At 34.4% G+C, this 27,729-nt stretch overlaps 5 protein-coding genes across 5 annotated transcripts; 2 read left to right on the top strand and 3 right to left on the bottom strand.

The window, feature by feature from the left end:
* The first annotated feature begins 242 nt into the window (after positions 1-242).
* On the top strand, positions 243-2,846 carry LOC125218559 (cytochrome P450 87A3-like). The gene is made up of 9 exons (XM_048120247.2): positions 243-452; positions 534-855; positions 1,267-1,416; positions 1,492-1,743; positions 1,953-2,042; positions 2,121-2,199; positions 2,286-2,392; positions 2,505-2,632; positions 2,715-2,846. Exons 1-9 carry the CDS (start codon positions 250-252, stop codon positions 2,809-2,811), a joined length of 1,428 nt encoding a protein of 475 aa, XP_047976204.2. The 5' UTR covers positions 243-249; the 3' UTR covers positions 2,812-2,846.
* On the bottom strand, positions 2,825-9,673 carry HAP2 (hapless 2). The gene is made up of 18 exons (XM_048120244.2): positions 9,151-9,673; positions 8,947-9,090; positions 8,762-8,850; positions 8,544-8,583; positions 8,105-8,162; positions 7,955-8,015; positions 7,516-7,594; positions 6,764-6,898; positions 6,252-6,446; positions 5,771-5,851; positions 5,590-5,690; positions 5,252-5,369; positions 5,040-5,072; positions 4,850-4,943; positions 4,637-4,725; positions 4,063-4,175; positions 3,515-3,615; positions 2,825-3,423 (listed from the first exon to the last, which is right to left on the bottom strand). The coding sequence occupies exons 1-18, from the start codon at positions 9,451-9,453 to the stop codon at positions 3,071-3,073; spliced, it is 2,187 nt and encodes a 728-aa protein (XP_047976201.2). The 5' UTR covers positions 9,454-9,673; the 3' UTR covers positions 2,825-3,070.
* Positions 9,674-13,291: 3,618 nt separating this feature from the next.
* LOC125198162 (protein IQ-DOMAIN 22-like) lies at positions 13,292-15,721 on the top strand. Its single transcript, XM_048096586.2, has 3 exons — positions 13,292-13,690; positions 14,430-14,618; positions 14,887-15,721. The coding sequence occupies exons 1-3, from the start codon at positions 13,355-13,357 to the stop codon at positions 15,520-15,522; spliced, it is 1,161 nt and encodes a 386-aa protein (XP_047952543.1). The 5' UTR covers positions 13,292-13,354; the 3' UTR covers positions 15,523-15,721.
* Positions 15,722-16,361: 640 nt separating this feature from the next.
* LOC125198161 (large ribosomal subunit protein eL24-like) lies at positions 16,362-18,028 on the bottom strand. Its single transcript, XM_048096585.2, has 5 exons — positions 17,890-18,028; positions 17,268-17,343; positions 17,069-17,170; positions 16,840-16,988; positions 16,362-16,749 (listed from the first exon to the last, which is right to left on the bottom strand). The coding sequence occupies exons 1-5, from the start codon at positions 17,898-17,900 to the stop codon at positions 16,596-16,598; spliced, it is 492 nt and encodes a 163-aa protein (XP_047952542.1). The 5' UTR covers positions 17,901-18,028; the 3' UTR covers positions 16,362-16,595.
* A 3,578-nt stretch (positions 18,029-21,606) lies between these two features.
* Positions 21,607-24,660, bottom strand: RFC2 (replication factor C 2). The gene is made up of 8 exons (XM_048124030.2): positions 24,471-24,660; positions 23,904-24,152; positions 23,377-23,483; positions 23,185-23,286; positions 22,759-22,954; positions 22,402-22,530; positions 22,127-22,321; positions 21,607-21,956 (listed from the first exon to the last, which is right to left on the bottom strand). Exons 2-8 carry the CDS (start codon positions 24,057-24,059, stop codon positions 21,846-21,848), a joined length of 996 nt encoding a protein of 331 aa, XP_047979987.1. The 5' UTR covers positions 24,060-24,152; positions 24,471-24,660; the 3' UTR covers positions 21,607-21,845.
* Positions 24,661-27,729: the final 3,069 nt, after the last annotated feature.

Raw genomic sequence — 27,729 nt, 5'->3', positions numbered from 1 at the left:
TATAAAATGAAAAGCGTGGGAGATAGGGAAGGATCCTCAAAGCTTCTCGTTTTATATACCCGTTGACAATTTACTAAATTATTTTGAATACAAAGAAAGACAACTGCATTAATAAAATTATCAGTTTAGCTTATTTATAAGGATTGTATCTCCAGCAATTCTCATTCGATCTTCCTCTCTCTCTCTCTCTCTCTCTCTCTCTCTCTCTCTCTCTCTCTCTCTCTCTCTCTCTCTATCTTGCTTGTGAGGATGTCTATAACAGTGGTTTTTTACGTGGGATCGGTGGTGGTGGTGATGCTGACGCACTGGATTTACCGGTGGAGGAATCCCAAGTGCAATGGAGCCCTCCCACCGGGATCGATGGGGTGGCCTCTTCTGGGCGAGACGTTGCAGTTCTTTGCCCCTAACACCACCTCTGCAATCCCTCCCTTCGTGTACGAGAGAATGCAGAGGTAATGCTTTTAATCTCATATCGACTTGGTAAAGATTCATTAATAGCATTGCATGCGTATTTATTGTGTGTTGTGAATTAGGTATGGGCCGATTTTCAAGACGAGCTTGGTGGGGCGGGCAGTGATAGTCTCGACGGATGCAGATCTGAATTATTTTATATTTCAAAAAGAGGGAGAGTTGTTTCAAAGTTGGTATCCGGAGACGTTTACACAAATATTTGGGCGCCAAAATGTAGGTTCATTGCATGGGTTCATGTACAAGTACCTGAAGAATATGGTGCTCAATTTGTTTGGCCCCGAGAGCCTCCGAAAGATGCTTCCCGAAGTCGAGCAGGCCTCATGCTCCGCCTTGGAAATGTGGTCCTCCCGGCCTACCATTGAGCTCAAGGATGCAGCCGCACAGGTCACCACTTCTACTATTTTATTTTATGTTCAAGGTTCAACTATTTTTGTGTAGAACAATATCGAAACCCTGTTTTATATCAACAAAATGGTAATCCTGACTCCTTCATAAATGACAATTAATTACCATTCCCGGGCCTTTATAATATATAGGGAATGTCCATAACAATCAAATAAACATACTTACTCTGTGTGCCAAAACCTGACATGTTTTGTTATTTTGAGTGTCCGTCATTTAAAGACATATTTACCTTTTTTATCATTTTTAGTAAGTGGGTCTCATGCTTCACTCACATTCTACTTATATGAAAACGGAAACTCACATTCCACTAACTTTTTACTTCTTTCCTTAAAAGTCAAAATGCGTCTTTAATCAGCGGACAGAGGGAGTAATAAATTGTGTGTTTTGCAGATGATATTTGATCTTGCTGCAAAGAAGCTAATCAGCTACGAATCAAAGGATTCGTCGGAGAGTTTGAGAGGGAATTTTGAAGCATTTATACGAGGGCTCATCTCCTTCCCCTTGAACATTCCTGGAACAGCATACAATAAATGTCTACAGGTAAAAATCTTGTATTTCTATGAAAACATTTGATCTAATCCTCTAATCCTAATCCTAATTAATCATATTGTGCAGGGAAGAAAGAAGGCGATGAAGATGCTCAAGGACATGCTCCAAGAAAGACGAGAAAAATCACGAAAAACACAGACTGATTTCTTCGACTATGTGTTGACAGAAATCGAACGAAAGGATACGATGCTAACGGAGGACATAGCTCTAGACCTCATGTTCGTGCTTCTCTTCGCCAGCTTCGAAACCACGTCCTTGGCACTCACCTTGGCCATCAAGTTCCTCGTTCACCACCCTCGCGCCCTACACCAACTCACCGTACGTACTAATTACTAAATACGCCTACTACTTTTTCCGTCTCCCATTAAATATTTTGTTTCACTTTTACTATTTTTGATAAGTGGATGCGTATCATTACATAAAGTAGTACCCAAATTCCTTTAATTTTAACAAATAAAGAGACATTATTATTGTCTAGTGGAGGGAGTAGTACTAATTTCAATTCATTAATATGTATACAAAAACAGGCCGAGCACGACGCCATTATTAGGAGGAGGGAAAATCCGGAATCTGGACTAACATGGCAAGAATATAAATCAATGAAATTCACATTTCAGGTCAAAATTGTCAATACGACATAGTACTATGTGATTGTTGTCACATTTTGTTAACTTAATCAATTAATTATTTTGCAGTTTATCAGTGAAACGGTGAGGCTGGCTAATATAGTTCCTGGGATATTTAGAAAGGCGATGAGAGAAATCAAATTCAAGGGTTAGCTAACCAACTCAAAATAATACCACACCATAAATTGTTATGTGGAATTAATTAATAAAAGTAAATGAAATGGTAATGTGCAGAATATACAATTCCAGCTGGTTGGACTGTGATGGTATGCCCTCCAGCTGTACACCTTGACCCTTCCAGATATAGTAATCCACTTGATTTCAACCCATGGAGATGGGAGGCAAGCCAAGTCTATCTTTTAATTATAATTATAATTATAATTAAAAGAGAATTGTGATTTTAGAATAGAGATTGTCTAACATATAGTACTCCGTATAATGTGGGCACTGCAGGGAATAGACACCAACAGTGCATCAAGAAACTTCATGGCATTCGGAGGTGGCATGCGATTCTGCGTTGGAACCGAATTCACTAAGTTGCAAATGGCTGTCTTTCTACACTGCTTACTAACAAAATACAAGTAAGCATATTCTAATTCAAATACTTAGATATTCTCATTTCAAAAAATACTGTAATTGTAATTGTAATCGTAATTGAAACAGGTGGAAAGCAATCAAGGGAGGCGAAATTATTCGAACTCCGGGCTTGCAGTTCCCAAATGGTTATCACATTCAACTATCCAAAAAGATAAACCATTAAGGCCTCACCACCATCTTCAACGATATCTACTCCAAATTTTTAATGGGAATGTGACAAGATTTTGGTTTATATCTTTAGGCTAGACAAGTAAAAACAAATGTATACATGTAAATCATTCATATGAAATTATACTCTACGTCTACAGTGTCTTCTAGTTTCCAATGTGTAACTACATTAGAAGATAGTGAAAACATACATGCATATGCAAGTTTGAAGTATTATTATCACTGCGATCAATTCCATTCGTTTGTTTATATAGTTATCTCGAGTCATACCTAGGAGGAATTTTGCCTTTTCTGCGATGATGATGCCTAACTCTATCCTCTTCCTCCAATATGCTCGCACGCCTGTGTTTATCCTTATGAACATGCTGCGGATAATAACTTTCCTCGGTTCTGCTTCTATTCCTATGATCAACACGACTGTTTCGCTTCCTTTGAGCATCCCGCTTGTGATGTTGATGCTTCCTATCGTGCCGGTGAATGAGATCATCTCTATAGTGCTTCCGCGGATGTTGATCTCTTTCCTCGCTATTCCAGAAATGATCCTCCCACCAGTCATATATAGGATCAAACAGCCCTTTCTCGTGTAAAAGCCAAACAAGCACAATCGCTGCATTCTCAGAAAAGATGACATCTCACTAACTCAAACCTTCTGTCGTGGCATGTTTCAGAAAAATCTCAATTCACAATTATAGTGGTACCTGTAGGGAAGATTGCTAGAAACAGACCGAACAACAACATCCAACTAATGCAGATATACTGAATGTGGCAGCTGAAGTCGAAAAATCCGGAGCACTTCTTCCTGCTTGCCACGAATCACAGGTGACTGTTAGGTGCCAACTTAAAACTTTCAGCGCAATTTGTGGCATGAAAGTCGACACAACCAGATCGCATGGAGAAATGGTATCATCACAGTGATAAGAAGACATAATTGTGAGTTATACCTATCTTTATGTTTCTCTTTAAATAGAAGAGAAAAATGGATGACACAAGTAAAAGTATGCAAGTGACATAATACATAATATACAAATTCTGCATCTGGTGTTATCCATTTGGTGTTATCTTTCAAAGAATATTACTAATGGCTTTATGAAAAATGAAAAAAAAAATGTAGTACTAATACATAGAGAGAACCTATCTACAAAAATAAGTTTTAAAAATCTCTGTAAAAAAGAACTCCAAATAACCTGGTAATAATATTTTTCAGAATTTGAAAGATTGACTCTTCCTAGTTAGGAAAGGAGAGCACCTGCAATTTTTTCCAGTTATGAAATCTGCCAAGAGGATCCAAAACTTATTCCACAGCTCCTCAATGGATTCAAAGAAACCATTTACACTGGTCGTCGGAGGCTGAAATGGAGTCTGCAAAATCGAGAATGATTAATGTTGTTAGATTGAAGAATCCAAATCCATTCAATCATATGAATATTTTATCTATACAACTTTGACAGCCAGCATCAAGTTGTTGAGAAAAAAGTAAAGTTATCATACATTAGCTACACATAATGTTCTTGTTCTTGCTACATTCAATTTAATAGAGTACAAGGTTTTTAACAAAATTATGATCTCCAAAACCAATGAACTGCGTAAGTGTATAAAAAATAAAATAAAAACTATCATATTCTCTTTGAAAAAACTCTGCTTTTGTGATAGGTGGTTAAAAAATATGAATCTCCAAGATTATTTGTTATACAAACTTATATTATTTCTTCAGAAATTTTTTGAGAGGGAAGAAGAAAACTCAATAAATCGTCATTCTTTGTCAACTTCATACAATTTCACCTTTACTTCTAAGGTATTTTAATATAGAACTTCAACCAAACCTGTGATCCATTATCAAGAATAGTAGCTGTAGTTGTAAATTGACACTCTGCTCTATCAACTTCACTAAAATCGGAGTCCTTCAGGATGGCTGTAATCAGACCATAGGTAAAAGGATCTATTCAATATTCACAATATCTAGTTATATGGTTCAAGAAAGTCAAATAAATAGAGCACCAGGTTTATAAAGTACTCAAACCAATAAACAACTATACCTGAGCATGCATATCTAGCAGCTTGATCGGTAGTTGGGTACAATTTAAATGATCTGGTTACTACTTCTTTCGGCTTCATTATGTAGAATTGTTCCTGTGCTATCACAAATAACATGATTAATTACCAATTACTCTCTCTTTCTATGTTCATATACAATATGATCATAGAGTGCGACATCTAAACAGTTACCTCCATTTGGCTCACCCCAGATGAGCAATCAAACTGCAAGAAAGTCCAATTAATTAATAATGTAAATCTGAGCACAAGTGAGCACTATTTCCGTGAAAATCCAGCTTTCTCACGTTTATAACATTATGAAGGATTTCAAAAAGAAGGCCTTGAATAAATATAATTAGAAAACTCTTAGTTTAACATGGCATTCATTTTTACACCAATCTTACAGTAAGGCTATAGGACGCTTCAACTTCACCAATATTTTTTGTTTTGATTCTTGCAGTACCAAATTGTGTCAGGGCTTCAAAAGTTGGTACAGTGATGTCTAATATTTTTCCAGGGCTCCTGCAAAAGGTATGACTTGATCGGTCTTTAAACATATATGGAAAAAATGATATCACAGTAGCAAAATTAAGGTGGGCCTCATTTTTGCTGTTTAATAGATGGAAGAAAAGACCCCTTCTTTTAAATCATACATTTTCTGTAATATCATGAAAAGGGGGTGGAGAGGAGAGGTATGAACAAAGAGTAGGGGAGAGGACAACAGGACATAATGGGGATTAACCTTTGATAGACATATTCTATGTCATCAGCTCTCAGTTCGATCAAAAGGTTTGAGTTAAGAACTTCCGTTATCCCTATTGAAAATGCATGACCTCCGCCACCCTGTAGAATATATAAAGTGATTAGGCCTTCAGTGATGCACTCTTCAATATGCATAACGTAAGTATGCCTTAAATCATTACTGGATGCTGATTTATCCTTTCAAACCTTCCTTGCACACAATAAAGAGGAACCTGATTGCGGTTAATTCGGTTCTGGTCTGCCTGAAAATATCGAAAAGTGTCATTTCAGTTGGATTGTAATCCTTGACAGAACTCTTCTATCAAGACTACATATACTCTCGCCATAAGTTACTCAATGCATATAAGCAGGTAATTTAGATACTTCAGTGAAGAAAGCTTCCTGTGACCATTTTTTGTATCGGTGGGGCTATACCATCGAAGAGAGAAACTAGTAAGGATAAATGCTGTTTCCTGTGACCATTTTTTGTATCCAAGTAAGACTACCAACAAACTACACCGACTCACCAACACATGAAAGAACACAATTCCATCCATGCTCACCAAGAAATTAGATGATTAATTTTTTAACAGAGAAATGTATATGCAAAGATGCAGGAGATAAGACACTTGATTGCCAGAGGGATTCGTGCTATATACTAACTTCCCAAAAATTCCATAGTTGATTATGCAAACAACTCCAATATGGTGCAGCACAGAAGTCTGGCTGCGTGTTGAAAGCCTCGTAACTGACACCAATTTTGTTGCATTCAAAACCATCTAATGTAAAACGGACGCGTTCAAGAAGCATCCACATTGTAAAATTGCTTCCAAGATTTAGAGGATGACCTGGAACACCCTTCAAAAAGAGGAGATATTGATTAAGATTCAAATATAAAACCCATAACGCCTTAATTGATAGGGGAAAAAAGAATCAGAAATTTGTGCACTTTCCTAACTCGGTGGTAAATTAGGCTTTATCAACTGAATTATGACTCTGGCCTTCAAATTTTGAGGCATCTTTATGCTATATAATGAAACTGAAGAATTATCATGATGTAATCCAATTCATAACAGCTTTTGCAAACCAGCATGTCACTTAAAATGTAATAGTCTTTGTAGAAATTGAAAAGTACACAACGTGCATTCGATGTGAATGGAGCACTAGAAAGCTACCTCTCTGGGAATAACCAGGAAGAAGTCTTCAAATGACGGAATATCAGTGTAGCCAACAAAATCCCCAACCAGATTCACCCTCAAAAATTTGTCATCAGATATTGCAGTCCTGTTTTTAGGACCCACAATAACTTCCTGCTAACAATGTGCCAAATTAGTTCTTGTTTGGATGATAAATTAGGATCTGATCAGTTAAAGGTGCAGAAACGAAGCATCAAAAGATAAATTAATAAAGCACCAGCAGTTGTAAGGCACATATTTAGCTTGTACTACCATGTAAGTATTTTTACCCACCTTAGAGAATTCTCATCACTTATAACCAACTTCGATTTAGGTCAAAGAGGAAAATAAAGGGGAGATATGCTCTCTTCCTCCTACATTATTGGGAAGCATATGTTTGCGCTTGCATAAGAGGCATAATTTTTTTTTATAAGAAGCATGTAAGTATTTTACCAATGATATGTAATCTTAATCCAATATATATATAGCAGTCTAGATATGTGTTTCCATAATTCACTTGATAGAAAAACTTAGTCATCCATACACTTTCTTCCCCAACTTGCTTCAGCATTTCTAACTTAATGAGTAGCCTAATTTGTGAGAAAAATGCTGATATTTATCCTACAAGGCTACAATAAGCATAATATATTATTCAAATTTACTTCAAATTAAAGAAAAGGAATACTAGAGAAGTATGACAAGCATGCACAAAACGCAGTAAGAACTTATGTGATGAGACAAAAATGGTGTACCGATATCTTGGAATCTGTCTTAACCTCAATCCGAATACTAAATCCAACAGAGTGTTGTGCAATACCGTACACGTGGAACCTGGTACCAACATAATTAATAAGAAAAATGGAACGTCTGAAGGGAGAGAAGGTAATATTTAGTGCAACTTGTAAATGTAATGGATCAGATATGCATCAATCATAAGATATGTTACCATGGCTTTACATCTAGTGTATGCATGAAGTGCACTATTTAAAACCTATGACACTATTAACTCATAACTTTAGTATTATTTAAATGACATAAAAAGATGGTGCAATGGATTTAGGACATTACATAGACAAACTTATGAGTTGCAAATAATAAACCCCTATTTCAGATAGTGTATAGCTTGTCTCATTTTTGCAGTAGACATGAAAATCCTTGGAAGAAAAAGAATACCAAAAAGAGTTACCTTACCAATCATCTGTAAACCGAAGACAGTGTGCTGTGTTTGCCTTGCCTTTTACCAATTTGTCAACTAAACAATTAAACTGTAAGTCATTCCATACTTCATAACAGTTTAAACAGAATTCAAATGTTGACTTGATACAGGTACAATAAACTTACAAAAATTTCCACAAGATGATGGGACCCTGCGCTGGTCTCCACAAGGACAGCAAGTTGGCTATGCATAACAGAAAATAATTTCATGTAATAATAGGAGAAGCCAAAGGGACTAAAACACTAACTGGACATCTAGTGAAATTCTGGAAGACCCTAGATATTGAAACCTGTATGGAGATTGGAGAATGTATATGAAGACATTGATCAGCATAAACATATGCATATTCTATCTTTATGTCCTTCCAATATTGTCAACAATGAAGTTCATTTTCATAACATTATTCCAGGAACCTCTACAATAGTTCGAAACTTCCACAAACTGTATGCTATTCACATTTGTAAAATTTTACCACTTACCTTTTTCAGAATGAAGTGAACGATAATGCGAGCATAAAACGGATAATTAGTGTGAGGAGAAGGGTTAATAATTTCAAAACAATACCTGAGTATACTCAATAATATGACCATCCCCATCTCGCAGCCTATATTATCATTTCAAACACAATATACCATCAAAAATGAAGAGTAGGATTCAAAAGTTCAGAAACTTGAAAGGCTACAAGATGACATGATATTGCATGCATACATAACATTACAAAGTAGTACAAGCTATATTTTGAAAAAACTTGAAGAGGAAGGCTCATAAAAAAGTACACTTGCCTCTCACACATTTGAACTACATTTGCTCCAGCATCTCTCTCACATTTTCGTGTTTTAACATAAAATTCTTGTGGCTTATACGCGACATCCTGCAACAAACATACAGGAAAAATGATTGCACCACCTCATTATGTTTATAGGAAAAACGTAGAGAATCAAACAAAGAGAGTATGATTATAACATACTCTAATATATGTCAACTCGTAGAGCACATAAGCAGCGGATTTTTGAATGGTTATGACCGGCGGCACCCGAAGAGTACGCATGTAATTTGTGGAATTGTCCTCCGCCTCCACTATCTCCGCCACCATCGACGCCTCCTTCCCACTCTAAAAAAAAACAAAGAGCACCGTGAGACAGGAAATAAGAAGGTGCAGAAACAGACTTACGGATTCGCTAGGGACGGCGAGGTCGAGGATGATTTTGGAAGTGCAGTTGAGGGGATCGTCTGAGTGGGAGACCTTTTCGCATTTTTCGAGTTTTGATTTGGAGAGAATTTGCAAGGCGAGGATGTCTCCGGAGAGAGAAAATAAGGCAATCGAACACAGAATTAGGGTTTTCATCGATTGAATCAATTTTCGGAGATGCTCTGTAGTAGGTTGGAAAAGGGGGAAGAAAATATGAAAAGGGAAAAAAACGGTTTTTGGCGGGCGAATAACTGCTTTTTTTCTCTTTTCTTCAACAAGCAACATGCGAATTTGGTTATGTTATGTGCTCGAATCAGAGGCGATGGAGAGGAGGATTACAGAGAGATCTCTGCGGTGCGGCTTCGATCAAAAAGAGCATGCGATCTGGAGTTGGCTCAATTTTCCAAAATCACTTCAATTATGATATGCGACTCGTTGGGTCTGAGTTTGATCGCGGTAAAACAGAAAAACGAAAAAGGTACTCTAGTTAAAATGAATGTATGATCTTTTCGTAAAAAATCAAGTATGAATGAATGAGTTTGGCAAGTAAAGTGTACTACCATCTCTGTTTATGAAAAAATAATTTTCTTTATAGCTAATGCGGATTTTAATATTAAACTCATAAAGTAATAGAGATAATGAGAAATAGTGGTTGACGTATTGTTAGTGAAAAATCAGACTTAAAAAAATATTCTATAAATAAATAAAATTTAATTTTTGTAGATACCACAAAGTGAAAAAAGATACTTCCTCGATTTCAAGGAATATGATCTCTTTCTTAATCGGCACAGGAATTTATATAGTTATACTTTGTGTGTTAAGTGAAGAGATTAAAGTAGAAGTATGTGTATTTCTATTTTTAATAAATGAGTCATCTTGATTGGGACGGTAAAAAAATAAAATGAATCATTTTCGATAGAACAAAGGGATTACCAGCATTGTAAGCAGACATACTGGTGTTCCAAATATGCATTCCTGCGCTTAGTATGTGTGAAAACACCCCCTTTTATGTATTGTCTTTTTGTTTGGTAGTCCACCAAACAAGTTTACCGGAAAACATACGAATTTTCAAACTTTTCACGATACTTTGTACTCAATTAAAAACGAAATAAAAGGATTACCATACTTCCAATAATTTTTAAAATATGACATTTTTTGGCATTTCGTGAAAAATTTTATGGGCAAGTCAGCTTTGTATTTGCTAGAATTTTATTTGTTTGATTTATAATCTAAATAAGAAAGTAATTAAAATTCTGAAAACAAGAAAGTACTAGTACAATTTTCTAGTTTTCTATTTTTCTAACTTTTCTTATGTATATAATTTTAGTTAATTTAAACATTATAATAATTGATATTTATATTCATATTCATATTATGTTACTCCCTCCGTCCCTGAAAGTTTGTCCCATTTTTCTATTTTCGTCTGTCCCATAAAATTTGTCTCTTTTCACTTTTTATCATTTTTGATAGTGGATCTCATATTTCACTAACTCATTCATACTCACATTTTATTATAAAACTAATATATAAAAGTAGGATTCACATTTCACTAACTTTTTTAACTCACTTTTCATTACATTACTTAAAACCTGTGTCAAGTCAAAGTGGGACAATGTTAGAGAGACGGAGGGAGTATAAGTAATTAATTAAAAAAATCTTAATGTCATTTTCAAATTATGAGTAACCAAAAATAACCTATGTATATATACTAAACTTTATCAATAAAGATGATAATGGAATAAATTAGAGGTTTTGGTGCGATTGAAGATAGAATATGAAAGAATTTCAAGGATTAAGTGTGAAAATTGGAAGCCCTCAAAAATAAAATTTGAAATTTGTTAGGATATTTGGCGTCATGGATGAATAGTGAATACTGAATACCAACATGACCAAATCTTTGGAAAAGTTGTCTAAGGTGAAATTTGAATCATTACTGAGAAATACTCCTATAATTGTAATGATGCTTAAGCTCCCTCCTATTTAGGGGATTAATAGATTCGAGGATGCCACAAGTGTGCATGAGATTTTCATTTCAAAACTAGTGTAAAGTGATCAAAGGATAGAATTCCTCTCTTCAGTTCCCCAATAATAGTCTACTTTGAATCCAACACGAGTTTTAAGAAATGTAAAAAAAAGTTAATTCAAAAATTAGTGGAATATAGGTCTCACTTTTATATTTTAGTTTTATAATTAAATATAAATAGAATAAGTTAGTGAAATGTGAGATCTACATATCATTTATGTTAAAGTGAAAGTGGATATTTAATGGAGGACGCACGAAAAGGACAAAAGTTAGACAATTAATAGGAGACGGAGAGAATAGTATAAATTGAAAAAACGGGCTATTGCTATCGATATCATGTTAATGATTAAAATTGAGAAGATACTCCTTCCATCCGCAAATAGAAGTCTCGTTTTTTCATTTTAGTCTGTTCGTGAGTAGGAGTCCCGGGTTCATTTTTACTATAAATGGTAATAGGGTACACATTCCACTAATTCATTCTACTTACATTTTATTTAAAAAATAATACTATATATAAATGGGACTTATATTATATTTAATTTTATTAATAATTCTTAAAATTATACTATCAATAAAGGAGACTACTAATAGGGAACTAATAGGGGAGAATATCAACTAATAGAATCATTAGTCTCGTTTTGTAGAATTGTCCTATGTTCCTCAGCCAATGGTTGAAATCTAACATCCAAACTAAAATCCTTCTAGATATATAAGAAAAGATCTGAAGACAAAAAAAAGTGAATGGTGGGGAAGTGCATTAATTTTGTGGGGGCGTGGCGGGAAAATGGAAACACGTGATGCGACTTTGTGAGATTTTAAAATCAAAGTCCGTGGGCTTCTCTGTTGTATCTGTTGAAGTAATCCCTCCATCTCCACAATTGATGGTATATTTGAAAATGCCCTGAGATTTTAGATAATATTATTTTATAATTAAGTGAAAAGAAAAAATAGTATATTTATATTTGTGTGAATGAGAAATTTTTTTCAAAGTATAAAATGTCACAATTTTTATAAGTTAAACTAATAAAAAAGGTATGATTTTTATTATAGAACGGAGGAAATACAGAAAATGACATAAAAGGTGGAAAAAGAGTTTTAGTTTTAATCAGATATAATATTATATTTTCTTTGGAAGGTTGTTTTAGTCCCCTTGCTATGAGGAGCTATTATTGGTTGATTTTATGAAATTAAAATAATTTACTTAATGTTAGTTTGAGAATTTTTTTTTGAGAAAAATTGTCATTAATTTTTTATTGACTTCTAATCAATCTAATAATTTCTAAAAGCAGTGAATTAAATCATGGAGTAGTTTTTAAACATTCTCTCAATCGACAATTATCTTATACAATAACTCCTTATTTTGATGAAATACAAACTTTGAAACTTTTGTCATAAAAATGCTTTTGAAAATTTTATATTCGCTTGGATCTATTACCCACAATATTGGATTTAGATCACGATATGAAAAAAAAAATATTTTTCGTAAAAATAATGCACTCATTGGAAAATGAATTATATTGAAAAAAAAAATGAAACTTCTCAATTATAAAGATTGCACTCATCCAAAATAAAGCCACTGCTTTTATTAATTAATTAATCAAATCAATTCATTAGGAGTAAATTGGACATCTAACATAAAACGTGACTAGTTTAATACTCCTCCCTCGTTACATAAAAATACAGTCTCATTTTTTATTTTCATTCATCCATCAAAATTATTCTTAACCTAAAAAAAAATTATTTTAGTCTAAGGGATTACTAACTTTATCCAGTATTTTTCTATACTCTAGTCACTTTATCTTTTTTTTTCATGTTTATCAGTTTTACATTAAAATATTCATTTTTTATAATAACTCAGTTTCTTACTTACATGATTAATAAACTTAAATTTTAATTATTTTAAAAATGAGTATATTTGCCGATATATCATAAATTTAATATTTAATTTAATTTGATAACAAACATTTACTAAGAGGAGTAAGCAATAGCTGTAACAATACTAAAATAGTAGTAATAAATAGAGGTAATGATTCCTAATTAGGTAGAGACTTCCATAGCACCCAACAATAACCTATTTTGCTAATCCCATGTATAGTAGTTATATCAATTCTTGACCATTTCACTTTCACTCCCCCATTCTCTCAGTCTCCCTTAAACTACTCCATGCTTCATCATTCACTCATCATCTCTAACACAATGGGCAAAGCTTTGAAATGGTTTAGAGGTATGTTGGGCTTGAATAAGCCCGACCCGAACGCCGACCCGCCCTCCAAGAAGAGATGGAGCTTTCCCAAGGGAAAACTCCGCCGTCGATCCCATGCCATCGACGACAGGCAGGCAATCGCCGTTGCCGCCATAGCCGAGGCTGCCGTGGCCGCAGCCCATGCCGCGGCCGCGGTAGCCCACCTCACCAGCGGCGCAGCGTATGGTCCACAAAACGGCATCGTTTGTGAGGAGCGGGCGGCCGTTGTGATTCAATCGCATTTCCGTGGTTATCTCGTAAATTTTCTTCCTTTCTCTTTTTCAATGTTAAGGTAGTGGAAAAAGTAGACCTATTAAATGACCAATATTTTGTACGTACAATGATCCCTGGGCTTCTTTTTGTCTTGCTATAATAGGAAATTATTTAATTTTTTTTATAGGTTTGAATCATCTTCTAAATTCCATTTTTCCATTGCCTTTTGGAATTAAAACAAAACAGGAAATTCTTTTCTAGTTCAGCGTACACTAATTTTGATGAACGGTCCAAAATTTTAACAAAAAAAACCAAAACTGGAGTATTATTTTATGGACGGTAGATAGGATGGTTTTTCTCTCAAAGGATGTGAATCACATTTTCCATTAATAACACATCAACTATTTTTTCTCCTTATTAACATTATTTTTTCGTAGACGAAGGTAGTAGTAAATTTTTTGATGACGTGGCTAGTACTTTCCAAAGCAAAATGGTAGTCCTAGTTTATTGGTTAAGGTTGCTACAGTAGTTTGAAGAAAGTTACAGTGCAACAGAAGGGTGAAAAAGTTGCCAATTTATCTTTTGAGATACCTTTTCTCATCTCATTGGATTACTTTATCTTCACTTCATTCCAATGGTTGAGATGTCTTGTTAGACATTTGGAATTTGATTAGATTGGTGCTCTAAATCTAACAACCTCTAATGTAATCATAATGTGTGATCCATTTTATTACTAATTTTCAACAAATATTCTTACTGAATCATTACTGATCACGTGTGCAGTCGAGAAGAGCTCTACGGGCGCTGAAGGCGTTGGTTAAGCTCCAAGCACTCGTTAGAGGCCACATTTTGCGGAAGCATAATGCTGAAACGTTACGACAGCTGCAGGCACTTATGCGCGCCCAAGCCAGAGCACGGGCAGGCCGACTCCCCTTTGAGGAGAGCACCAAGTCCTCCCACTTCAATCACATAGTAAGATATTGAATAAGAATGTAAGCATGTACTCCCTTCGTTCAACTATGGTAGAGTCATTTCATTTTTTGCACTCGTTTTGAGAAAATGATAGTAATAAATAGTTAAAGTGAAAAGAGAATAATATAGAGAAAAGTCCACTTTAACTATTTATAATTATTTTTCCAAAACGAGTGCAGAAAATGAAATAACTCTACTACTATGGAACAAAGGGAGTATTGAATATGTAAAGTTGTCAAATGTAAGCCTATATTGAATACTGGTTCAGGAGAAGGCAGATCACGCGACGAAGCAGCACGAGCATGAATCCCCTGCCCGCGCCAAAATGAAGAGGAATGTGTATGATCCAGACAAGTCGCCCTCGCCCTGGATGGAGAGGAGGAAAGGCGAGAAGGTTCTAGAAGTTGACACGGGAAGGCCAAGCACGAGCCCTACAGGCAGAACCATCATCCACTCCTCTCACCCGAGCCACATCTCCGACCACCATACCACATGGTTAAGTCCGTCCCTAAGCCCTCTCACGGTAGCCATAAATGCCAACGGAAGCCCATTCTACACGGCCAACAACAGCCCAGCCTACTCGTCATCAGTGGAAGGGAGTTCCAAGAGGGCGCTGTTCGCGCCTGCCAAGAGCAGCCTGAGCAATTGCGCGGAGCATCCAAGCTACATGGCTTACACGGAGTCCTCAAAGGCAAAGGCAAGGTCTCTCAGTGCTCCGAAACAGAGGCCTCAATCGGAGAGGTCTAGCTCCCCGTGGGAGAGATCAAAATCGGTGAATAGGCATAGAGAAGGGCAGAAGGTGCAGTCAAGCAATGTGTATCCGGGATCGGGGCATCTGGACCGGCAAGGGATGCCGGAGAGGGACATTTCAGGGTTTAGTGGTGGGCTTCGGCACAGGTACTAAGCTAACCATATTTGTTTTGGATGTTGGTCATATAAATTGTGGATAATAAGAGAGGAGGTATGTATTTTTGCAAATATTGTGTGGGTGAATGGTGAATTTCAATTGTTATGTGATACTCCTGATTTATCCTAAAAATGTAATGTAGTAGTATATCATTTCAAACAAAAGACGATGAATTTTAGGGATGGATTTTGTGTCATTCTTGTTCGACTAAATTGATGATGCAATTACTGTCAAAATCTGTGCTCTAAAAATTAACATCACTACAAGTCTAAAACGAACTTCTATTAGCATTGACATTGAAAAGGGAAGATAGAATGCTTCAACAGGTAAATCAGGGTCTAAATGTGAGATTGTGATACTGTATGGCTCATAAATAATTATATTTGGACTGATAAATATTGATGAGAAATGAGAATTATTTTTAGCTCCTTTGCCATCAAAATTTAGTCAATGTATCAACTTACAAGATTAATGAAAGATATTATGGTCCGGATCTTAATAGAAGTAAAATAAAATTGTATTGAGTCCTTCATAAACTCTATATTTAATATAGGTACTTGAGTAGTTTGATTATGTTTTATCATATTTTTAGATTGTCTCAAATTAATTGAATCATTTCACTTTTTGGCTAAAAACAAAACATCTAATCGCACCCACTTTATTATTTCTTTTACTTTATTTATTCTCTCTCCCTCTCTCTCTTACTTTATTTAAGTCACTAAACACAAACTTTCTTAAATCCCGTGCAAGGAAAGGAACACCTCAAGTAACTTGGGACTGAGGGAGTATAAGTTTTTTATGAAAAAATGCATTAAAATTTAGTACGGAATCTCAGATGAAAAAAAGTTAGTAATGCATAGACAGATACTACTTAATACTTTAAGCTGAGCTCGACAACCAGACTCGAGAAAAATGTATGCTATTTCTAGGGAAAACAAAGTCCAATAGCCTTCCAAGACAATGTTGAGTTAAAGAAATAAGTTGTAGACCAAAAGCAAAACCAGCACACAACGGCAATGGCTTATAACCATTTGTGTTCCTTATGCATAACATATAAAAGCAAAAACCTTTCAACGCTTGCCGCCGCCACCTCCAATCTTAGGGCCCTTGGGTGCTGCTCCCTTTGGTACATTGGCCTTGCCGGAACCCTTTTGCTTGGACTGAACTTCAGCCTTCTTTGCCTTCTTTTCATCTTTGGTTTTCTTAATCCTCTCCTTAATTTCACTGATACAACACAGTAGTTCAATTGTTTAACTAATCTAATCACAAGTAAAGAGGAATGACATTTTACCATTTGGAATTAAAGTTTCATACCGTAGAGCAGCCTCACGTGCAGCATCGCGGACCTCTGGCTTCTCGGCCCGTTTCTTCTGAATGACCTCTAAGGTCGCACCAACAATGGACCTTGAGTAGGGCTTCTTGTTGGTACGGCGCCTCTTCTTCACAGTTTCAGCAGCAGCATCCTATGCCAATAAAGAAAGCATTTAGAGTCTATAAAAAAAGCAAAACAAACGGTGTTGGGTGATATATCAATCAAAAGTACCTTTTTGTGTTGCTTTCTGTACATGGCAGTCCAAGTAAGCTTAGCAGGCCTCAGGCGATTGTGGAAGTACCTCTTGCATTTTGAGTTAACAAAGAGGAAAACCTACAACAGTTGTGGGAAATTGGATTCACAAACCCTAACCATATGAATTACTACAAATGAAAGGGTAAAAGAAAGTCCTGGCTATCCTTTATCCCACCTGAGAATCTGATCTTATAAACCTAATGCCCCTTCCAGGATAAATCTTGGCACCGCTAAAACGGCAAAGCTCCGTCCTGATAACCAAGACCATTAGCAACTAAATCAGTACCCGTACAATACACATCTACAAAATCCAATATACGCACAAACAAAATTGGAGAACCAAACAGATGAATTCTTCAATATTCAAGTGCGCTCAAAGTTATCATCAAAACCAAGGTTTTACAGCAGAATCCAAACAACATACATACGGCTAGAGCAAATTCTCTAAACAAATTGACTCGGAAACAAGTTTTGTTATCTCCAATTAGTAAAACACTGGATTAGATAGTGCGAGTCTGATTTCCAGCAACTATCCAGAAGTAGAAAATCAATACAAATGGAAATTGATATGCATAGATCACGAATCCAAATATGATGCATCTGACGACCTCTAAATCTACGACAAAAATGCGACTAGAATTAGAATTTGACGGAACAAATCCAATCTAAACAACCCTTAAAAACATCTAAAGGTTCAATAATTTCCACTGCCGAAATTCGATTCAGTGAAGCACGGATGCTCAATAGCGTATAAACAACAGGAAATCAGCAGATATTACGAAAAGATTGCGACTTACTTGAGAACCATGGCTGCAGAATAGTAGAGAGCTCGCCGCGGAAGGTCAGTTTGTGAGATTCCAGTAACCCTAACCCCCAATCACAGCAATATAAGGCGTTGCTTCGAAATGGACTCAGAATGGGCCTAGGGTTTCAGCCCTTTTTCATATTGCAGTCACAAGCCCAATAATCTATACTAATTAATCTTACTTTATCAATAATACTACTCCATCGTATGTACGAATTCATTTGCGTGTTGTTAATATGTTAAACATATTAATTTTGATATCCTAGGCGTCACAAATTTCTTATCATTTTATTAATATATTAGATTAAATTAAGAACTTTTTTATTAAGTGATATATCATTATATTTAAAATTCTAATTTTGTTTATAATAAAAAATCAATCCTAAATTTATGATCTAAAATGAAAAGTGCGAATAATATGGGACGGATGAAGTATTATTTTATACAAGCAGTAATATAAAATTAGTTACTTTTCTTAAATGATGTCGAATACTAAAGTGTTAAAGTGTTCTTTATGAAAATGATCCCAACCAGAGGCGGAGCCACGCTGGGGCTGGGGACCCTTGGGCCCCTCAAGGGCCCCCCAACCATTTAAACTTTTCTTATATATAATATATGTATACAATCATATTCAAATAATTATCTAGCTCATTTGGTTTCTAAATTCGCCTATTCTATGTGAGTGCCTGAGTGCAAAATTCTCTATGCACAAAATTGCTATTTCGTTCTTTTTACCTTTTTATATATCTCTTTTATGTTTAATTCCATTTTATGTTATAATATTATATTTATTCTCTTTCATTTCAAAATTTAAAATCATACATATATAACAAAAAAAATTGTTTAATCTCATAAATACAATAATATATACAATATCATTTTTTCTTTCATTCTGAAATCTTAATCTACACATATCCATGAATAAAAAATATTTTTTTATCCCATAACTATGTAAATGCTAGCATCGTTAATTTTTATCAATAGGTTTTTCTCACAACTTGTAATTTTATGTAATGAATTTCACATACTCTAATATTTATTATCTTTGCAATTTAAGAAAATTAAATATTTTTTATCCCATAACTATGTAAATGCTAGCATCGTTAATTTTTATCTATAGATTTTGTTGATTTTCTCACGACTTGTAATTTATATAATGAATTTCACACACTAATATTTATTATCTTTACAGTTTAAGAAAATAATTAATCCACATTGACGTTGTCTCAACATGTGTTAATAGTTTTCATTTATATGTTCTACTACCTCCGTCCCCTAAATTTTGACACACTTTGACCCGGCACGGGTTTTAAGAAATGAAATAGAAAGTGAGTTGAAAAAGTTGGTGGGATGTGGATCCTATTTTTAAAATATTAGTTTTAAATGTGAGTATGATTGAGTTAGTGGAATATGGGGTCCACTACTAAAAATGGTAAAAAGTGAAGTGTGTCAAATTTTCAGGGACGGACCGAAATAGTAAATTGTGTCAAAATTTGAGTGATGAAGGTAGTAATTATTTTCACTAAGTGTTTATAGTTTCTGTTGTCCATGTTTTAATTATTTTCACTATTCATATGTTCCTGTTAACGATCCTTTTTGTTGCTTATGTGGCTATGCCATGTCGACTTCTTGCGATATTAACACTAGTTAAACTGAATAATTATTTATCAGAAATTTGGGCCCCCCATTCATAAAATCCTATGGCTCCGCCATTGATCCCAGCTATGTGTTTCCAAATTATGTTCTTTTGATTTCGTGTTCATTAGCCCGCTTCTTGTTTTCCTAATTTTCTTTTTTATTGTTGATGAAAAATTTGCATTAAATAATGAAAAACTTGCTGAGGAATTTCCATTTGTAATAAACTAAACCAATTCTACAAGGTAATAGAGAGAATGTAATAAAAATAATAAAAGTTAACGGTATTAAATGATTTAGAAGAAATGTATCAATCTGAAACATAAATTAAACTTTTTGTTTTTTTATTATATATGTGAACTTAAAACTTCTTTTACTAATATTAAACATATAATTACCTCGTATTTTGATACTCCATATTGGATCTAAAAATGGACGGCTAAGACCATGTTTATCAGCAACCATCCAACCCAACTCAACAATCCACTTTTTCAATATTTAATTCATTTCTATCTCCTCCACATCATTAATATTCATCCAACTCAACCACACTCATTTTCATGGGTTATCAATGACCACCCAACCACACTATTATTTATTTTATTTTATATTATTTTTTTAATAATATTATTATTAAATGAATAGTATTTATTATTGCATAATCAAATTTATTAAAGAGGACTAAAAAATAAGAAATTATACCAAAGAAATGATTATAGGAGGAGAAAAGATAAGATTTTTTTTATACAAAACTATAGCAAATGTGGTCTCTATTTATAGAGAATGAAAAATTATACATTTTGGTATAATTTTTTTAATTTTTTTATATAATATATAAAAGATATATCAATTTTTTAAAAGAATTATATCAACCAATGAAATTGTGCCAAGTGGCACAATCTCATTGGCTAATTCATGAATGAATTTGGGAGACCATTCGGTTGTCGCTGGTTGCCAACCAGCTGACCATGGCTGAGGAGGGAGACATGCCATTGTTTTAATTGTTTTTTTATAATTGTAAATGTGACATGGAGGTCGACCAAAACAACCGATAAATATGATCTAAGAGTGTTCAAAATCGATATCATCATAATTTCTTTCTAATATGAGGATTAAATTTACCAGTATCTAACTAAATGCAATCAAGTAAAGCAATAAAATCACCGTGTACTATCTTCATATTGAATTTGATTAAAAAATAAAACAAGTAGGATGCAAATTAAAAATAGAAGAGAAGTACGAAGCAAATGAAAAAAAAAAAGATGAAACGTAACGATGTTATATAGGATTTAACGAAACTTATCAATGAGAAACATTGAGTAAATCTTTTGTTGAACTTAAAACTTTTAGAATTAAATTGAAACATTTGATAAAATATTTTATATGTATCATCTAATTATCTGTCATTGTTGGACTCAATGGATTCTTATTGAACCCAGTGGAGTATTTTGATACTCCATATTGGATCCAAAAATGGATGGAGAGTGTTTACAATCTATATAATCATATTTTCTTTCTAATATGAAATGTCATGTTTTAAAAATTATAGAGAAGAGTGAGTGCTAATTTTTAAGCAACACAGTCATAATAATAAAGAAAAGTGATCTAGTTCATACTAAAATCATCATAAGCCAATAAAGAATTCATCATACCCCAATACAATACAAAATGCACAACACAAAAAATACTCCCTCCGTTCCATAGTAATAGAGACATTCCATTTTGCACACTCGTTTTGAAAAAATAATTATAAATAATTAAAATGGTGAAAAAGTAAAGTAAGAGAAAGAATAATGTAGAGAAGAGTCTTATCTACAATATTCTCTCTCTTACTTTACTTTTTCACCACTCTAACTATTTATAATTATTTTTTCAAAACGAGTGCGCAAAATGAAATGTCTCTATTACTATGGAACGGAGGGGATAGTTAGATACAAGTAACATTGCACAGCAAATTTCCAAAAGAGAATCCGAAATCATTAAACAATAAGATATCAACCTCTACTCCAATTACTACTCCATTCATATGCATATATAAATTGTAATCCTAGGTATAAAAAAGTACGAGCAGAACAATTATGAATACCACACATTAAAGCTCCAATATGGGGAAATATCCTAATCATCTCAAAACATATTTCCAGCGACCATACAACTCTCCTCCCCATCGCTACAAGAGTACAAGGTAAACATTTTACTTCAGCAAAAGTTACTGGCATTGTGCACGAACTTGCACAAGGAGACAATACACAAGTGTTTCGATAAACAGGCAATCTCAGAATCTACAATGACACGCACCTAACTAGCAACTAATTAAGCTGCTTTGGCTGTTTCGCGGGCCAATGCAAGCTTTGCGAGCAAACCAGACATTTGAAGATATGAACCAACTCCATCACAGATCCTCATATGAGCAAATCCTGTCTCCTGTAAAACCATCACAAGAGATTTCAGTTTAAAGGAATGTGCTTGTTCAGTTCTAACTTTATTGGCTTGCACTAAAATATTTTGTGTTTTCTACAAGGATGAAAAATCATCCAAGAACAAGAAACTAGTGTCTTTTCCACGGACTGAAATGCAGATTGCATCATACAAACCTTCATAAATTCCAACTTCAGATACTCAGGCATATCATAGTTTTTTATGATTCGGAATAGAGTGGTAATTATATCAGTTGGTGAATAGCCCAAATCATAGAGCTGCTTCAATCCAGCACAAGCATCGTCGAATTTCCCATCAATAACTTGGCGTACCATATTTTTGACATGCAAGGGATGGGGCTGATCACAAACCTGGAGGCAACACAATGGAGTTATAGTATTGTTTAACATTTTGAGATAAATGTAAAATCATTACTCACTTACGAACTGACCTTGAAAACATTTTCTTGATTAACAAACCCAAATCCACTATTTGTGGCTTGCAAGTTGTTCAATGCTTGCCTCATATCACCGTCAGCAGTAAAAATAATTGCTTCAAGACCTTCTGGAACATAAGGTACCTAGAACAATATAAATATTGCGTTGAGTACCAAATAGATCTAAACAAAGTGCCAAGCAACCAAAATGGTGCAGTCATTGTAACTCTCTATGTCCAAAGGGGAAAATAAGTGTAACCCTGCAGCAAAAGCATTTGACTTGAAGAGATGTTGAACAATCTAAGTAACTTGGAAATTTCCACATGAACGTCAGCAGTAAACAGTGTCAGATCTAACTGGAAAGGGATTAACCTTTTCAGCTGCAACCACCACCATGAGACGTCCAAGGATCTCTTGATCGGATAGTCTAGAAAATCGAACAAGAGCACAGCGACTCTGAATAGGCTCAATAATCTTTGATGAAGTGTTGCAAGCTAGCCCAAAACGTGTAGAGTTAGAATATATTTCCATCGTCCTTCTCAAAGCTTGTTGTGCTCCTGAAGTCATGCTATCACATAATACAGAAAATTAGATTCAAAAACAAAACACAATAAAATAAAGCCTTAATAAAAATGAGTACAAGAAAAACAAAGTTGAATAAGTCGGGATCAATACAAGAGTCATGCTCTTATGCACAAGATCCATATAGAGTAACTTACGTCAGTTTATTAGTACTACATATGAGCAAAAAGCAAAAGATGCCACTGAAATTCCCTTAAAGAGAGACAGAAAAATCACCTGTCAGCTTCGTCCAAAATTATAATCTTGTGCCTTCCAGGGGGCAATGTAACTTTCTTCTGGGCAAACATCTTTATTTTGTTTCTCACAACATCAATTCCTCTGGCCAAATTCATGAATATAAGCATAAGAAAAGCAACAATTGAGTGAATCCCAGTCATGTAAACAAGACATAAGAAAATACGTCAATACCTATCATCTGATGCGTTTAGCTCCAAGACTGCCTCTCTATAATTTGGGCCAAGGAGCTCATGAGCAAGAGCCAATATGCTAGTAGTCTTACCAGTTCCAGGAGGACCCTGAAAGAACCAATCAAGGCTAATTGCTGAGAAAAAAACCAGAAGATGTCCTAATTTTTCATCTTTCAAAGGTGTATAAGATCTATTCATATACATATCCAAATAGAAATTTATAAGATAGTAATGCTTACCACCGGCGTAGAATCATTTTTTGGGAATTCAGAACATTAGCGAAAATTGAAGAGACTATGCAAATTGAAAACATTACAGAACTACGATATCAGGATGTACAAACACCGAAGCACTTGGTAATAACAAATTCCGAGCCTCCTAACCAAAATCCACACAGAAAAGACCAATTTCTCGACAAGGAATAATTTGCTATACTTCCATTGTGGATACTCCATTGGACTCAAAGCATAAAATTAAACCGAAAAAGAAGAACATTTGGGAGAGAGAGAGAGAGAGTAGAATGCTGACAGCCAAAATAAGATTGGGCATGTTGCCATCGCGGGCGATGACTTGGAGGCGGGCAACGGCGTCTTGATTGCCGACGATATCAGACACCTTAGTGGGGCGAAACTTCTCCACCCATGGGATCTCTGGCCCCACCGACGACGATGATGCAGACGCCATTGCAGAGCCTTCCAATTTCAATTCAGCCACAAAACCCTCGCTTAAATCCTCTCCTTTTCTTCTTTTTCCTTTTTATTCAATGCTTCCTCGCCTCTATAAAAATATTGACATTTAGAACAGCGCAGATTCTTATGCACAATTGATATTTTATTATAAAGCTGTCAAAATGAGCTTATTGAAAGAAACATTAGGAAGATATCTATCCAATCCGTGCTACAGGTTTCAAAATCTACAAATACCAATATAGAAACAAAATCACAATATTTGAGTTCGGGGAAGGTGAAGCAGGGTGGAAGGAATCCGGCGTTGCAGTGCGGTAGGCATGGTGGCCAGGCAAGGCGAGAGAGAGTGGAGGCGCCGATTGGGAGAGAAGAGGCGAGGAAAGGGGAGATTGGTGCTAGGGCAACATACCAGTGCGAGTATTTCGGATCTCCAAAAACGTCGCAGCACTTCCCTGCTGCCTGTGGAGGCGCAGGTGAGAGAGGAGATGGACGGAGACGGCGGCAAAGTGGTGACAGGGGCAGCGGTATGTGATTGAGGCTAGGGTTCTTTATGATTTGGGCGAAAAGAATGAACAGGGTTCAAATTAAATCTTGCAGTTTCAATGAAAGGGGTTCTTTATTTGAATGATGTCAACGTACTGTATAAAATTAAATCTTGCAGTTTTCAAATTAAATGTTGCTTGTATTGACATTCTACATGTATTATATTGACATATTTTATATAGTATGTTGATATTTTTATTGTACGAAAAAATTAAAAAATTTCGAATTTTTTTTCAAATTTTGACATCGGAACATATGCATGTAGGATATCGTTGGAATCCTTATGAAATTATCTTTAATTTGATATATGTTATATAAATTTAAAGTTTTGGGATTTCTTTTAAAAGTTAGTTATAACTAAACATGTAGTTAATTGACATTAATACCCCTATTGATATTTTTTGGAATTTATCCTATGGCCTTATTGACGTTTTTCGTTGATCGTATTGACATTTAGCGATTAATGATCTAAGCCTTTAATTTGAATATCTAATGACTATTATTTAACGGTAGTTAGCAATATAACACTCTCATTCACATAGTTATGGTTTTAAAATAAAATAAAATTTGTTTTTAATGAGATCAATAATTATATTTAGTTACTATTTAAACGGATAGTAAGAGCATCTCCAGCGGCGCCCTTCGAAGAAGCTTCCAGGAAGGGCGTCAGGGACGTCCGCCATTGATGCACGGAGAGGCGGACGCGGACATCCTGTGAGGACCCGGGAAGGGCACGGCCGTCGGCGGAAGGGTGTGTGGAAGGGCGGTCGGATGTCCGCAGTTGTGGCGACACGCGAACGTCCAGCGCGGACATTCGCCATTTTTAATTTTTTTAAAAAGAACTCTATATATACACCTTGTTGCAAACTCTGTATATACGATTTTTTTAAAAGCTCTAACGCATGTATTATCGTCGGAAATTAAGACATAAAACAAAAGCATATCATACCGTCGCCGTTCGGCTAGCGGCAAACTATAGAGATTCAAGGCATAACATGTACTTTTTTTAGTTTAAATATGTATGCTTTTTTTTAAAAATAAAATCGTTGCATTTTTCCCGTTCGATTCTATATCGATATTTTAATTCCGTAACATAAATTGAATATTTGTGAATTTGTGAATTTTTTTTATTGCGGGAAGTCCGCGCGGGAAGAGCGATGGGAAGGGCGGATTGTGCAGTGAGAAGTCCTTATGACGTGGCAGAAGGTGTTTTTGGAAAGGGCGACGGGAAGTTCGTCCCATTGGAGATGCTCTGAGTATCTCATTTGTTGTAAGCTATACTTCTTATTAATGTTTATATTTCCGTCTTCCATTCCATTTTTTTAAAAGTTTTTTAATAGTCATTACTTTGTTTAAATTTGAAAATCTTTGTGGTCATAGATATAATTTTTTCTATTCTTCTTGCAGTGATAGAATAAATAGAAAATGATGTTTTACAGTTAGATGATTGTTTATTTTGACAAACTTAATTAGTATATTAAGATATTTATTTATTGGCCATTGAATCTTCGGTTGATTATTGTAATATTCTATAGAGTATAATTACAAATAATTATTAAAAACACAAATTTTTTTATTATAATGCTACAATATATATATATTTTTTTTAAGTTTGAAAATATTTAGCTCAACGAGCATATTTTTTATAAGTTCAATTAATTAAATTATTCAGTGTAATTGGTGAACCTAATCCAAAAATATTCACTCTTTTTCAATAGCTTGATTAACATATGCCATGCCCATACTTTGCTAATGATAGCTACGTTCGAAAAAAATATAAATAGGTAGAAAATAAGAAGAAAGATAGAAAGGAAATGTATCATTAATCGAACATTTGTTGCGTCAATTTTAAGGGTAAATGATATTCATTATAATTTTACTAATATCATACCCGTGCGTTGCACGATCCTTTCTATTTTCCTCAACTTATTTTACACATTAAAATAATTTTATGAAATAATAAAAAATATTATCGTACCAAATCTAAAAGCATAATAGTATATAATAAAATCATTATATAAATATATTAAATCAAATAACATTCAAAATCAATAAATTTGTAGAAATATATTGCTTAGTAAATTCTGAAAAAAATTCTCAATAAAAAGAAATGACCAACTAATTAGATTAAATAAAAAAGTTCATTATTGATTAAGAATTAATCTGCCTCCATCTTCTCTTCTATTTCAAGTACTCTTCCATCTTACTTCTAATCTCTCCCAATCTTTTTTATCTGCTTGTCTCTATCTCCAATAGCCCCAACCTTTTTCAGTCATAATCTCCAGCACTTTCATCGTCTCATGCCAGTGTCATCTTTTCCATCATGTCAGATTGCCTACATTTATATAAGAACTTTAAACAAAATATAACAATAGTACATATTAACAATGTACATGTTATAAACACATATTTAAATTTGATGCTAATTTAGAAAATTGTTTGATAGGAACATGAACATATATCATAATAACAATAATAATGTATAAATATATACTAAAAGCAAAAACAATATGGTTGAGAATTCTGAAGAATACCTAAAATCAAGCTAATTTTTGCAAAAAATAAAGCGAGTGAGTGAATTATAAACTATCAACTATCATATATTTATAGTCTAAACAAATGAATTGGGGGGATATTCTAAAACCTTTCAATTTCCTCCATTTATGATAAATTTAAAAACTTTTCAACTTTCATAATATTACCCTACAAATTGGTCAAAATAAATTTTGAAACAACAATTTCGGTAGTCCAAATGGAAATAAAATTAGGAGTATTAGGTGTTAAATGTTTAATAAAGTTAAGAATTCAATTATATAAACAATTATACTGTATAATAACTTTTAGAAAATGGAATGGGCAACAATTTCTATCAAATGAATGAGTAATGGCACCAATTTCACAATTTAATGTTATTATATTTCTCTTAGCTAGTAAGTAATTCATATTTTATATATGCATACAAATGTAGTAACCGGATTCATATAAATAACCAAAAAATCCTAATAAGATAAGTAACAGCAAAACACATTCTAAGCCGACAACATTTGGTTTGTCTCCAGGCTTCGTCAATTAAAATACATGAACACAGATAACTCATAATTACAAAACATAGAAACATATAAAAT

Source organism: Salvia hispanica, chromosome 1, assembly GCF_029641045.1.
Source record: "Salvia hispanica isolate PSC_SH4W2 chromosome 1, Shi_PSC_v1, whole genome shotgun sequence".
Classification (NCBI taxonomy): domain Eukaryota; kingdom Viridiplantae; phylum Streptophyta; class Magnoliopsida; order Lamiales; family Lamiaceae; genus Salvia; species Salvia hispanica.
Note: the sequence above shows the minus strand (reverse complement) of the source record. Positions and strands in the feature narration are given on the sequence as shown.